We start from the raw sequence: 13,960 nt of genomic DNA, 5'->3' as shown, positions 1-13,960 counted from the left end.
AACCCCGGCCTCCCTGTCACTGATCCATTTGGCCAGCAGCAGCCACTCCAACAAGCAGGAGAAGGACAAAGTAAATGATGGGGAAACTGAGGCCCTGAAGGGGGGTAGAGCAAACTGTGACTGGGCCTGGCTCCCTGGACTCCTAGTCGGGCTTCCTCCTGGCCCATCCCGCCCCCCGCAATCCCCAGAGCACCCTCACTCTCTCTGCTCTGCTCTTCCAGCATGGCGCTGGGGCCAGGCTCCTGGAGGATGTCACCACCGTGGTCAATCTGCCCAAGGAGGTGGGAGCTCCGGTGCCGAGCCTTCCTACCACTGCTTTCTTGACGGGTGACTGCAGACCATCCACTCAGCCTTCGGGGCTCTTCCTGAATCTCAGTAAAATCAGAGGCAGCCTGGGGCAGGGAGTGTTGACCTCCAGAGAGAGGGCTAGTCTTAACAGACATCAAGGAAGCTACCTTTCTCTGGGCCTCAGTTCCTCACCTGAAAAATAGGAGAGCTAACTGGGAAACCTTTCTGGGCCATCTAATCCTGATCCAAGGGAAGCCCTCTGCGCTGAGACCACGGTGGTAGCACCTGGAATCTGGCCTCTCACACCTGCATCAAACTCACCTCCCTAAGTCCAACACAATGCCTAGCACAGTCCAGAAACATCCCGGAGCTGATGACCTTCCTGGGAGGGGCCGTGTACGAGTCCCTGAACTATCTTAGATCAAGGGCTCTGCCTGATGACCTAGAACTTCTATCCATTCATCCTTAATGCCTACTCTGAGCCTCACTCCCCGAAGCAGATGACTTTTTATAGAGCAGATTCCACATTTCTTCACACACATTGCAAGACTGCTGGCTCACCCGGTTTGCATTTGGCTTTGAATTTGTTGTGGGGACTTCTAGGAAATCAGCAACGAGTGATTCTAATAATCGCTTGTTCTTGGAAACCTCCTAAAATAACTTGGCCAAATGAGGGTGGGGGTAGGGCAGGGCAGTCCTCTAAGATGACATTTCTCCTCCATTCCATCCCAGGTCTAGAGTTCCAGTTACTCATAAAAGAAGTTTTTGTGTGCATAGTTCCAAATGCTAATGAATTTCCAGGAAATATCACCAAAATGATGTTGGCATCGTTAGGATGTGTTTTTCAAGAACTCTTGCTAGCTGCTTCCTTTTCCTGCAGGCTCCAACTGCAGAAAATAAGTCAGTTTCTGGGATATATTATTGGAGCTGTGTCTCAATGGCATAACTGATGATACCAGATTCTCAGAAGCTCCCAGTCTAGAGACTTCAGAGTCCGCACATGCAGATACCACGCATTCTCTCCTCCCAAAGTTGACACTTTGCATAGCTTCAACTCTATCCACCCATGGAGTTCTTATGGCTTCTGAGAAGGTCAATATTTTTGGCCTTATCTCTTTAATTGTCATCCCTCTTCAGCTTAGTGGACAGTCTGGTGTCAACTAAGTTCCGGAAAGACCACAGCTATCATCAAGGTGCTTGGGGCAGAGTCCCAGCCCAGAAGGCAGCTGCATCTGGGAAGCTGCCATCATGTCCCCATGTATTTGGAGGCGCCCCTCGCCCCCCATGCTGTCTTCACACCCATCGTGATGGCCTGGCCCTGTCTCAGTCCCAACCTCAATGAGCTTCCGTTGCTAGAAAGAGGCAACCAGATCTGACCAGCCCCAAGGTCACAGCTTCACGCCGGTCTGGCGAGTGGGCGTTTAGCACCTTCCCTTGGGAGAGGAGCTAAGCCGCAGAAACGAGCTTGGGTTACATTCCAGGGTCCAGCCAACTTGGCAGCCCCGTGGGTCAAGGCTGGTGTGCAGCCAGCCATGAGTCCAGCACAACTAAAAGGCATAAAACAGAGCTTTGCTGCACAGATACACTCTCATGGGCAAGCTTCATCAGCAGTGCCACCCACAATCCATTATTTCGGCTGCCATGCTCTTCCTAACACTGTTCCTCCTGCCAGGAGTCCCTACTCCACATCTTTCCTAATGCATCTGGAACCCAGCTTCCCATGGGGTCCAAATGCTACCTCTGGTGTGGCTAATGAGGAGTGCTGCAGGCCATGGGTGGAGAGCAGAGTCTCCTTTGCCATCTCCAGTCTCAACACACCCAGTCCTGCCCAAGCAAAGTCCTGTCCAAGAAAGCCTTGAGGCTTTCTCACCAGTTCTGCATGTCTGAGCTTCATCAGAGGCTGGAGCTGAGGTTTCAATTCTGAAACACCAAGGGGACCCTTCATCATGGACATCTGAGCTTCATCAGAGGCTGGAGCCCAGGTCTTTGCTTTGGAACATCAAGAGGACCCCTCATTCTGGATGTCCAAGTTTCATCGAAGGCTGGAACTGGGGTCTCAGCTCTGGAACATCAAGGGGGCCCTCCTTCTGGATGCACAAGCCATACTGGAGTCTGGAGCTGAGGTCTTGGCTCTAGAACATCAAGGGGGCCACTCATCATGGACATCTGAGTTTCACCAGAGGCTGGGGCTGGAGTCCTGGATCTGGAACATCAAAAGGACCCCTCATTCTGAATGCCCAACCTTCATCAAAGGCTGGAACTGGGGTCTCAGCTCTGGAACATCAAGGGGACCCTCATTCTGGATGTTCAAGTTTCACCAAAGGCTGGAACTGGGGTCTCAGCTTTGGCACATCAAGGAGACCCTCCTTCTGGATGCAGGAGATTGATCAAAGTCTTGGCTAAGGTCATGGCTCTAGAACATCAAGGGGCCATTCATCATGGACATCTGAGCTTCATCAAAGGCTGGAGTTGCAGTCCCGGCTCTGGAACATCAAGGGGACCCTCATTCTGGATGCAAGAGCTTCATTGGAGGCCGGAGCTGGGGTCTTGGCTCTAGAATTTCAAGGGGTCCCTTCATCATGGACATCTGAGCTTCATCGGAGGCTGGAACTGTGGTCTTGGCTCTGGAACATCAAGGGGACCCTTCATCATAGACATCTGATCTTCATCAGAGGCTGGAACTGCAGTCTTGGCTCTGGAACATCAAGGAGGCCCTTCATGAACATCTGAGCTTCATGGGAGGTTGGAGCTGGGGTCTCGGCTCTGGAACGTCAAGGGGGTCTTTCATCATGGACATCTGAATGTCATCAGAGGCTGGGGCTCTATCCACCATGGGCAGGACTCTCTTGGCCCCATCTTGGCTGGGATGGACTCATCTCAGTGGGGCACACTCTGGAGACCATCTTCTCCTTGTCTTCATGCTGCCTGGACCATACTCTGCACCATGGGTGTCATCATCTCCATCAGGGACTGGGGTCGAGTCTCCTTGGCCAAGACATGGCCATGGGCACCAAGGTAGTTCTTTCTTTCTGCAAAGGAGCCATCCTCAGCCCCATGCACTCATGGTGGGACTCTCCTGTAGTTCTCTTGAGGCACCTCCCTGCGTGGGGGAGGAGGAGGGAGGAGGAAGAGAAGAAAGAAGAAGAGGAGGAGGAGGAGGAGGGAGGAGGAGAAAGTAGGAAGGAGAAGGTGATGAAGGAGGAAGTCAGAGGAGGAAGAAGTAGGAAGAGGTGAAGGAGGAAGGAGGTGGTGGTGATGGCAGTGGAGGTGGCTTTTGGTGTTGATGGTGGTAGTGGCAGAGGTCAGCCTCTCCTTTCTCACTGGTTGCATGTCGAATTCATCTGCTCCAGCAAAGCCAGGTGTGCCGACCCCCAGGACTCCGTGTGGACTTGGTCCACAGCTCCCTGGCCCTTGCTCCTCTCTGTCACCATTCGGCCAACAGCCTGACTTTCCTGAGCTGGGTCTCAGAGGCACGAGGCTCGGCGCCCGCACCAGTGGGGACAGCAGCTGCATCTGAGGTTGCACCGCTGCCATCTCCTCAGGGTCCCTCTGAGCTCGGTAACCATCCTAGGCAGTGAGCGCTGGCCCTGGGTCATACCCAGGCTGGCCACACACTCACCGTCAGTTCGAGCAGGACCGCAGCTCTGCCTGGCCCCTGCAGGGCCCGGGGAGTGCAGGAGGAGGGGAGGAAGAGTCGCAGCCTGGGGGCAGCCCTTCTGGGGCTCTGGGGACCCCGACGCTGCACTCAGCTCAGACATCCTCCACTCCCCAGCTACATTCCTTTCTGGAAAGGAACCTGACATCCCAAAACCATTAGAAGAAGGGGGACCAGCCGGAGTTAGTTCACCCCAAAACACATCTGCCACAGGAGGTCAGCGCTGGCTCCCCCGCCCTCCCCGCCCACCACACTCCCGGGGTGAGAGCAGCCCCAGCCAGATGGCACACCCGACATTCAGCCCTCCTCATATTAGTAGCACGTCCATCACTGGTTTTGTTAAGGCAAGAAACACATTTATTGAGAGCACAATAGGCTGTGCCAAGCCCCAGGTCAGGCGCTTTCAAACCACATCACTCGCTCCTCACAACAACCCTGTGAGGTAGGTGTCCGAGCCCACTCCTCAGGTGTGGACAAGTGAAGGCTCGGTGGCTCCCCCAAGTCTCAGGGTTCATGAGGGGTGGGTAGGGGTCCAGCCCACGTGTCTGAGCCTCAGATCAGTGAAGTCCATCAGTCAGAGGGCGGGTGGCTAGGCAAGGAGAGGCCGGGAGGGCATGCCCCTCCTCGCAGGGGGCGGCCCTGGTCCAGAGTCTTTGGGTCCGGCCTGTCCCGCGGGAACGTGTGCAGGGTGTCCCTGTGGCTGCGGAGGCTGAGAGAGACACAGGTGCAGATGAAGGGGCCCGCTCCCGGTCTCACTGGCTGACAAGAGTTCTCATGCAGACAGGCAGGCCGGGGGGGCGAGGAGAGGAGAGAGGCCCCCGGGACTGGACACCACTGGACACCACGGGGGGAAGGCCCCGGCTCCCAGCAGCCATGGGGGGGTCGGAGGAGCACCCAGGCACCAGCTCCTGCCCTCCAGCTAGTGCCCCTCGATCTCTGGGCTCCCACACATCACCACCTCCCCAGTCTCCCCCACCTGCAGAGATTTCCAGAAGCATACCCTTAGTCCTGACACCCTCCTGTACCCATGACCTCTGAAGATTCTCACCTCACTAACCCAGAATCTGGAACTCTCAGCCTTTCTAAACACCACCCCAGCTCTCCTGCCCAAACCACTGCCAATTAAACCTGGATGTTTTCTAAAATAGCAGCCCCCCTCCTCTGGGGGTGTCTAAAATCTCCCCCTGCTCCCCCCTGCCCTCAACGCCTCTGGCCTCAACCCCACCTCCTCTGATCTTGTTAAATCTCTGTATTTAAAAGCAAACCCTGCCCTCCCTGCCTGCCTCCCCAGAGCTGGCCGCGTGCTTCCCTGACACCCTCCACTCCGCGCACCAGCCACTTGGGCCACCGTAGTTCTGGGGAGCACAGGACTTCTGCGACCAGCGCCCACAGGCCACAGGGCACCTTGGCCAGACCCGGGGCCCACCAGAGAACAAGGGGTGAGGCCACCTGTGCACCAGGTAACAAAGCATTTATTTTCACATAAACAAACTCATTGAATCCCACAATACCGTGCCAGGTAAATGTGACTATTTCCAGGTTACAGGTGAGCAAAAATCGGCCAGGCCACACACACGTGGGCCCCAGAGTGGCCTCGAACCCAGACCTTGATTCTCAGAGCAGCATATGGGGTGCAGCAAGGCACGCGGCCTGTTCTCGGGGCTTACCAGTGTCCTTTGTGCGGATACAATTGTTCAGTACCCATTCTACAGGTGGGAAAACCAAGACTCGGGGTGCCTGTAACCTGCCCAAGGCCACTGCGCTGGCCAACGGTGACACCAGGACCAGAATTCAAAAGAGCAAGACCTCCAGAGTCCCATCCCTCAACTTGTGCCCGGGTACCGTCTTTGGGGGTGAGAGCAGATGAAAGGAACCACGGTCTGGAGTCCAATCCCTCCTTGTTTTTGGGGTGCCCATGGCTGCATCTCGGACTTGGCATGTGCCTTACAGGTTAACTGTCACCAATGGTGGAAACAAAGACATTTGGTGGAGATCTCCACACTCCAGGACCCACCACCACCAGCCACAGAAAGAGTGTGGGCATGAGCAGGGCCTCCCTCCAACCTGGGCATTACCAAATGCCACATTACCAAAATCACTTGGGCCACAGCACAAACGAGGACACTTGAGCCTAAATGAAGTTTATTCTAGACATAAATACTTCCAAAAATGTGCAGCAGACAGACATGTCTGTCAGGAGGGGCCCTCCTCTGAGCTGCACCTGCCCCAGGGGGAAGCCCCGCCACAGGCAGAGACCCTCAGGATGTGCCCTGGGGAGTCTTTGCCAAGAAAACACACTTTCCTCCTAAAGAAACACATGTGGATTCACCTTGCACATCAGCTGACCATCAATTCAGTTCTTCACGTCCTTGAAAAACCCCGCCTCCTCAGTCATGAGCACCTATTAGACGCTACTAGTGCAGTAAGGTCAGAGAAGCATAGCTCTCAGAGTGAGGGTTCAAGTACAGCTTGGCCGTCACCCCTCCGACCCTCCGGTCCCTCACCTGCCTTCAGGAAATGGGGACCCAGCCCTGCCCATTTCAAGGGGCAGGTGACGTGTCAACACTGGGCACCAAGGAGACTTCCTCATCCTGGGTCACACACAGCCCTAAGCTTCCAGGAGCCCAAGGCCCATCGGGGAGCGGACACCTGAACATAAACTCATAGTCCCCTGGGAGGAGGCCCCTATCTACCTGTCTCTCCCTTGGGGTCCCTCAGGAGCACCAAGGCAAGGCCCCTCTCCGCTCAGGCATGTTCTCAAGGATGTGGGATGTCCACAGGGCAGACAGCGAACAGTGATAGAGCGAGGGCCCCCTCAGCTAAGCCTGAGGGAGAGGAGTATCGGGGAGTCGGTGCTAGTGCTCCTGGCTGCAGGTGCACAGGGGTGGACGCCAGACCTCCCGCAAGAAGTGGCCAGGTGGACACCAGCAAGGGCCACAAAGAGCCTGCCTACCAAGGCTGTGAAAGCAGGAGGCAGAAAGAAGGGGAGGCCGGTGAGGCTTCCGCAGAGGGCGGGCAGAGCAGGAGAGAGGCTGGGGGTGCAGAACTCCAACCCACCTGGATGGTGTTTCGGGGTGACAGAGCAGAGTGCTACCCCCCCACACACACTGGACAGGGCCAGGAAAGAAACTCAGGGGTCTCCTGAAGAGACCCCCCCCACCCACCCACCCAAAATGACCCCTAATATCTTATCTAATGCAGCCAAGCTTCCAAGTCCCCCTTGGAGCCGACTGAGCTCTGGAGCACTGTGACCCCTGCCAGGGGCACGGCCAAGCACATGTGGGCCAGCAGAGACCAGCCTCAGTAACTAGGAGAGCCTGGCTGGCAGGGTCAAAGGGCACCAGCTCCTCATGCAAGACTGCTGAGCCCTGGCTCTGATCCCATCTCTGAATCTCAGCTCCCTCATGGAGAAACCGGGCCCACCCCCCAATCAAGCAGGAAGCTTGCGGGGTGTAGTGGTTACAGCCCTGCCCCAGCTTGGTCCCAGGCCCACAGAGAGACTGCAGACTGATTTTTTCACCTTACAGCCAGAGTAAGACGGAAGAGGGGTGTGAGGAAATGAGGAGCACAGGCCTTTCCCCTAAAGGGCAGAAGAAGATGACCCAAAGACGTCACCCAGAAGCCCCTCCTCACGCTGCCTCTAAACCTCGTCCTGCCTGGCCGACTCGACCCGGGGCACACACGGACGTCTGCGGAAGCCCCACAAGCAGACACGGCATCGACAGGTACAGCAAGCCCGAAGCAGTCACCCCAGCCAGTGGCAATCCTCCCCATGAGAAGCAGCAGCCAGGATGGAAAGTGGGACGAGGGGGAGGCTCCCAGGAAGGAAAAAAGCCGTCACTCATGAATCAAACCAGTATTTACCCTGGGCCAACTCGCTAAATACTTGCAGACCGCTCAGCCTCTGTCTTACACGTTCCATTGACTGTTGAAATACAATCTGAGCACAAAGTCAATGCTGACTTTCAACTCACTTAGAACCAGCAAAGGCTTGGAACTTTCCAGGCAATCCCCAACATACAACCATTCTCAATGAGAGCCGGCATTTGATCAGCTCTGTTATAGTTCACCCGGCCCCTGGCCTCACAACCACCCAGTGGAGGAAGCTTTCTGGTGACCCATCAGAGAAAAGGAGACCGAGGGTCAGAGAGGAGAAGTGACTTGCCCAGCACCGCACAACAGTTAGGTGGCCCCTGGGTCGGCCGGGTTCTAATTTCTAATTTCTAACACAGAACACAGCCAAAGTTTCATCGCATAACACCCAAAACAAGAATCCTGGTTTTCAAACAACACACATCATACAGAAGTCCGTGAGATACAATACAACGATTGTTAACAGGTTAATCAGGAGCGAGATACAAAATCTTAGTAAGGGTTTTAACATCTGCCACTTGCATGTGGTTACAACTCGTTATTTGGCCATTCAACAAAAATGGAAGGCAGCCCCTACCACTGGCTTGGTTCTGTGTTAGGCACCCAGGCTGCTGGCATTTGAGCCCAAATGTTGTTAACTGAGGGAGGGGACGTTGCGGTGTCTTTGATGGCCGGTGCCTAGTATGTCGGGGGGAGGACACTGCCAGGAGAGAGCTCTTGCGGAGGGAGGAATGTGTGTGAGTGCCGCCCACAGGCAAGACCCAGCAGTAGGCAGGACCCAGAGGGTTCTTCCAACCTTTTACAGAGGTGAGCGTGAACGCGTACCCCAGGGGGGGCAAGGGTGTTGCCCAAAGAGGCCCCCATTCCCCCGGCATAAAGATCCCTGCCAAAATTACTCCCATCTAACCCTACAATGTCATACCAATTTAGCACCCTATCCCACGGTGTCCCCTGCGTGTCTGGCAAAGCAATTTCCCACTAACCTGCTGAGTCAGGCTGCCCCTCCCGGCCTGCCATCCCACCCCCAGCAGCCCCCCGGGGGCACGCGCACCGCCTGGTCAGAATCCCAGTTCAAAGCCCTGGTTACAGCAATCCTCACAACAGCCCTGCGAGGTGGGTGCCATTGTCCCCCCAGAAGACAGACTCAAGCTGTCACGGTCAGTTTCAACCACACACGTTTGTCCAGCTCCAGGGTCCTGGCTTTGCCCACTACGCCTTCTCTCCAATGCAATGAATAAACTGCAGAATTCTAAGCAGAGGCCCCAAGACCTCTGCCTTGTCCCACACAGGGAGCAGTGAACTAAAGGCGGGGAGGGGGGTCCTGCCTGGCCTGGGACCCGCATGAATGCTCGGGGTCACGTCCAGGGTTTGCAAAGTACCATATGTCTTGGATGCCCAGGTCTGCCAACGGATGAGTTGGTACAGACCCGCACACAGGGTATGATCCTTGTCACCTCGGGGAGCAATCATCTCCCCCAATTTTCTCTAAATAGAGCTCAGCATTAACTAATTTCAAAAGGGACAGGAACAGCTCTAAGATCACCAGCGGGCAAGATCAGGGTGTCCTAATGACTTAAAAGCCAGCTCACGGCCGGAAGCAGCCATTCATCTCAGACCCCCTAGCCGTCACTCTGGCCTCTTGAGGACACAGGTTATGATTTCTGAACACCCGGGGACGCAGTTTGCTGATTACCAATCAACCTAGTTTTGTAAGGAAAAAAGTCGGGGAGGCCATCAAACTTCCAACGGAACTCCGATCTGGAAGTTGGGGCTGAACCAAGGGTGGCGCCTTTTGCTGGCACACAAACATGGCCCCTTGCAGACAGGCCCGTCTTCTCTTCCAAAAGGAGATAATCAGGATGAGTCGTTGGGAGCCATCTCTAGTATAGCACTAGCTAATTCGGAAAAATGTGTGTCGATTGTGAAGGAATGAAGGGATGAAGGAATGAAGGGGTGAATTACAACCACTGCCGTCTGGTGGAGCAAGCAGAGAGGCTGAAGGCAAAGCTCAGGGCAGGGACCATGCACGAGGCAGGGCGGCCTGGGGAGGACACCTCCGCGCACGGCGGGGGGCGGGGGGGCTCTCGGACCCTGGCCCTGGATCCGCCGCCGTGGGTGATGCCTGGGAAAGCGCCATGGGGACAGAAGCCGTGTGGGTGACAGTGGCAGATGAGTCCAGCTGGGACGTGCTCAGAGCAGTGACCCCGGAGGAGAAAGCTCTAATAAGAGCGTTCGCTTCATGACCACAGCCCATGGCGCTACACAGCCCGGCAAAATGAAAAGGCTTGCTTTCAGGGAAGGGAGAGGCCAAAGCACCAGGTCAAGAAATGGAGGCCAAACGCACAGATGAATGGATGGATGGATTAAATTAATGCTGGAAGTCATTGCTGGCCTCCCAAGCCTCGATGCTGGGACAGACATGTGCGTGACTAATTCTGACGCAGGCAAACAGCGTTCAGTGCTATAGTAGAGGGCTCGGCGGGAGGAAGCAGCTCTGTGCTGAGGGCAGGGGGTGTTCCGGAAGTAGGGCAAGCCCTCTGTGGGTGACACACCCTCCCCAAATGGTCTCGATGGCCTTTGAGCTGAGGTCAGTTTGTGATAGGGCACAAGGGGAAACCCAAGAAGACCAGGGGGTCCATTCTGCTCCTCGGGTCATGGAATTTAATTGCCCCACTGAAGAAAACACGAAGGATTCTTCACCAGTCCTGATCTAACATGTGCCGTCCATCTAAGGCCTCGGGGACATTTGCTCACACATCGCAGGACACTGGGAATGCAAAGGACAGATGGTCTCTCCTGATTCCCTAAGAGGTGGGAAATGATGGTCCAGGGGGCTGGCTTCCTCAAAGGAAAACAAGGCTGGGTGTCAGAGCTGGCGGGAAGTTACCAGCTAACTGCACGAGATGCTAGGCATGGTTATCTGGGCCTCGGAGGGTCAAAGAGATACTCCTGTCCCACAAGAGTTCCAGAGGGTACGGTGTAGAGTTTATAAATCACATATGTATGAACCCAGCCAGGGGATGTGATCTTAAATGTTGCCAGGCTGCCAAGTGGAAGAGGCCCCCACCCCCCATTTCCAGGGAGAAGCAAATCCTAGTCGAATAGACCTGCAAGACCATCTAGACCAACCCCACACCTACTATGTGAATCTCCTTTAAACTACCCTCATCAAAGCTCTGCCTGGCCTGTCCCTTGAATGCCTCCAGTGACGGAGGGCTCACTACATCCCAAGGACACCCATTCCATCCTTGAACAGTCTCACCAGAAAGCCATGACCCAATGGACTTGGACAAACAGTTCACAGAAGAGAAAATACAATTGGTTAACAAGTATATGTGAAAATGCTCAACCTTCATTAGTAATCAAAGCAATGCAAGTTAAAATGACAGAAAAACACTGTTTAACAGAGATAAACTAGGAATATCTTAACAAAATGCTAATACATCACTGGACATTGTAAAATGCTATAAGCCCTTGGAAATTAGTCAACATCCATACAAACTCCCTGGCCTTTCACTCAAGAAGCTCAACCCTAGGAAAGCTAATCATACGCTCAGCACCCACGCATTCACCCATCCTTCCACCGTCTCACCCAGCACACCACCCACGCAGCATCCACAACATGGCGGGCACTGGGGGTACAAAGATCCATTTGGCAAGCTCCTTGCCCTTAAGGGGCTCACAGTCTAGCAGGAGAAACTGGCATGCCATGAAGCAGTGGTCATTTCCAGGTGAAAGAAAGCAATTCATAAGAATGAAAAAAGTGGATGTGCGCAAAGCCATTCGCCGTGGTGGAATTCATAGCATTCGGGAAAAAAAAAAAAAGATGAGTTATACAGAACAATAGCAGGTCAGCATTGCAAATGACGGCAAATAACCACTCCATGGGACACAACACAGCCAGTGAGGCGATGATTCTTTTTTTTTTCATGGAAAAAAGAAAAACGCTGATGACAAAAATATTGCATGGAAAACGCAGGATATATGTAGTGAAGAAGGCAAGGTTTAAAACTGGATGCTTATTAAAGAAAAAAAAAAAAGTCCATTAAAAAAATAAATAAAAGTATGCCCACAGACAGGAATGTGAAGGGGAGAAAGACAGTGGCGTGACGTGTCAGGGCGATGGGCGACCTCCTGCTCTAGGTCATGTGCCATCCACACCGGTTACATCAGGAACACAAGGGGGGCCTTGGCCTGTCTGCCTGAGGCCCAGCCTCCAGCCTCCAGCCTCTGGAAGGCCAGCCCTGAGGCTGAGTTTCCAGAGGAGGGAGCTGGGAGTCACAGAGGAGTCTAAGGAGAGCTCCTAGTGTCACCAGGGGAAGGATTTGTGCACGGAGTGCATGCAGAAGTCAAAGTCCAAGAGAGAAAATTTGTTCTTGTTTTAATAAGTGGAAAGAAAGAAAAACACACTTAAGATGTGCCCTGATCAGAGGGGAGCACTAAGATCCCAACTCGGAGCTCGTGGGTGGGCCCGGACAGGGATCCCATCAGGCTTCTGCAGCTGGGGGGCGGGGGGCAGGGGGGAAGCCCTGTCCTGAATCTCAGCACCCCAGAACGGAGACCCTTAGAACTCCAGACTTAAAACTCTTAAGGGCCAAAGACTCTGAGCGTCCTGACAAGCCTCATGCCCTCTGCATTCCTGAGAACACAGACAATCCACTGAATCCCACCCACACACCCACTGGGGCACCCGCGGGTCTCCCTGGAGCTTCTCCCCAGCCAGTGGGACCTCCCACCAGCCCCTCGGACACGGGGTGGAGGCTCCCCTAGAGGTCTGGTCCTCTTCCTCTGCTCCCTCCGGGCGCTTGGCTGTGGCCCCTTCCTCCTCCCCCACCACACACCAACATTTTAAAGTCTTCCTGCGCCTTGGCTAACTTAACCGCATAGGGTTCTCCCTGCTCCAGGCCCCTCCTGCACCCACCCTAGTCCACACAGTGACACGTGAGCTGGTTAGGGAAGCTCTTTGGGGTGTCCCTGTGTGAGCAGGTATCTCGGGGTAACCGGTGCACCCCTCAGGCTTTAGCCCGGCTGAGGCAGAGCCCAGAGCCCCCAGATTCCTAAGGAGGAGGTGAGCAGAGCCCTGCAGCCCCAGCATACAGGCCCATGTGGCCCTGCTCACGTGGCCCAGACACGTGGTCCTGGAGGCACAGACGGTGGCTCCTCACACATGAATTCCATCCTCCATTTGGGGCCACGCAAGAGGCGTGGCAGTCACCCCAGTCCCCCTCACCGCCTCCTCACGTCCTGTCTCCGACTCCACAGCTGTGAATCCCGCGGCTCCCACCTCACTGGCCTGAGTGCACACCTTCGGCATGGCTGGCCCCCAGGGCAGCAGCCGCCCCCCCCCCCGGCACCTGCTCCCTCCCAGGGTCCAGAGTCAGCGCAGGTGTCAGCGCCCACGCCAGCCCCGCCCCAGCCCGGCTCCTCTGGGCTCCCTGGCTCCCAGCCACGCACCAGGCTCCGGCCAAGACGGCTCCTCCTGCTCAGGGCACTTGTCAAGAGTCCAGTTTTGGTTTAACGTCCCCAAGAGAAACTGAGAGGTCGAGAGGGACTTTGTTCTGGTTTTTGCAGACAAACAGGCACACGACACACACTGCACAAATCCTGTCCACTACAGAGAAAGGAGACGGGACAGATCCGCAGGGTCCCTGGGGTCGGAAATGTCAGTACAAACGACCTTCCCGCCCTGCTGTGGGCCTGGGGGGGGGGGAGGTCAGGAGGAGAGGGGACAACTCCAACACATACCCCCACGCCATCTCTGCCCAAATACAGAGGACATCGGAAAACAGGCGAGAAGACAGTGAGGCCTTGAAACGGGCTCTGGGGATGCCATGTCAAGGGGGCCGGGATCCCGGGACCACGTCTGCAGCCCCAGGCTGAGGGGCACCTGCCTGAGAACCCCCGATGAGATGGGCAAGCGGCCTAGGAGACGAGGCTGGAGGGTGCCTGCGCCCATTTCAGAAGGTTGCATGAACGAGGTTTCTGGGGACTTGCCTCTGGGCGCCTGGGTCACCGGGCTCCTGGGTCAACTTTGTGAGGCCCTGCTGGCCCCGTGCTAACCTTTCCCTGGAGTGGTGCCACACCCTGACAGCCCACAAGCCCCACAGCCTCCTGCTCCCTTGCCCTCTGCTGCCCCCTGGCGGG

At 55.5% G+C, this 13,960-nt stretch overlaps 1 protein-coding gene across 1 annotated transcript in view; it reads right to left on the bottom strand.

Moving 5' to 3' along the window:
* Nucleotides 1–4,274: 4,274 nt before the first annotated feature.
* The window catches only part of LOC123778162 (uncharacterized), a 32,256-nt gene continuing 22,570 nt past the window's right edge, over nt 4,275–13,960 (bottom strand). Inside the window, 1 exon segment of the mRNA XM_087855939.1 lies at nt 4,275–4,652. Within this exon segment, the coding sequence (XP_087712065.1) occupies nt 4,514–4,652 (139 nt within the window). The 3' untranslated portion in view covers nt 4,275–4,513.

This window comes from Ursus americanus, chromosome 26 (genome assembly GCF_024610735.1).
Source record: "Ursus americanus isolate L20-20 chromosome 26, mUrsAme1.1.p, whole genome shotgun sequence".
In the NCBI taxonomy this organism is placed as follows: Eukaryota; Metazoa; Chordata; class Mammalia; order Carnivora; family Ursidae; genus Ursus; species Ursus americanus.
The sequence above is the reverse complement of the archived record's forward strand: the minus strand, read 5'-3'. Positions and strand labels throughout refer to the sequence as shown.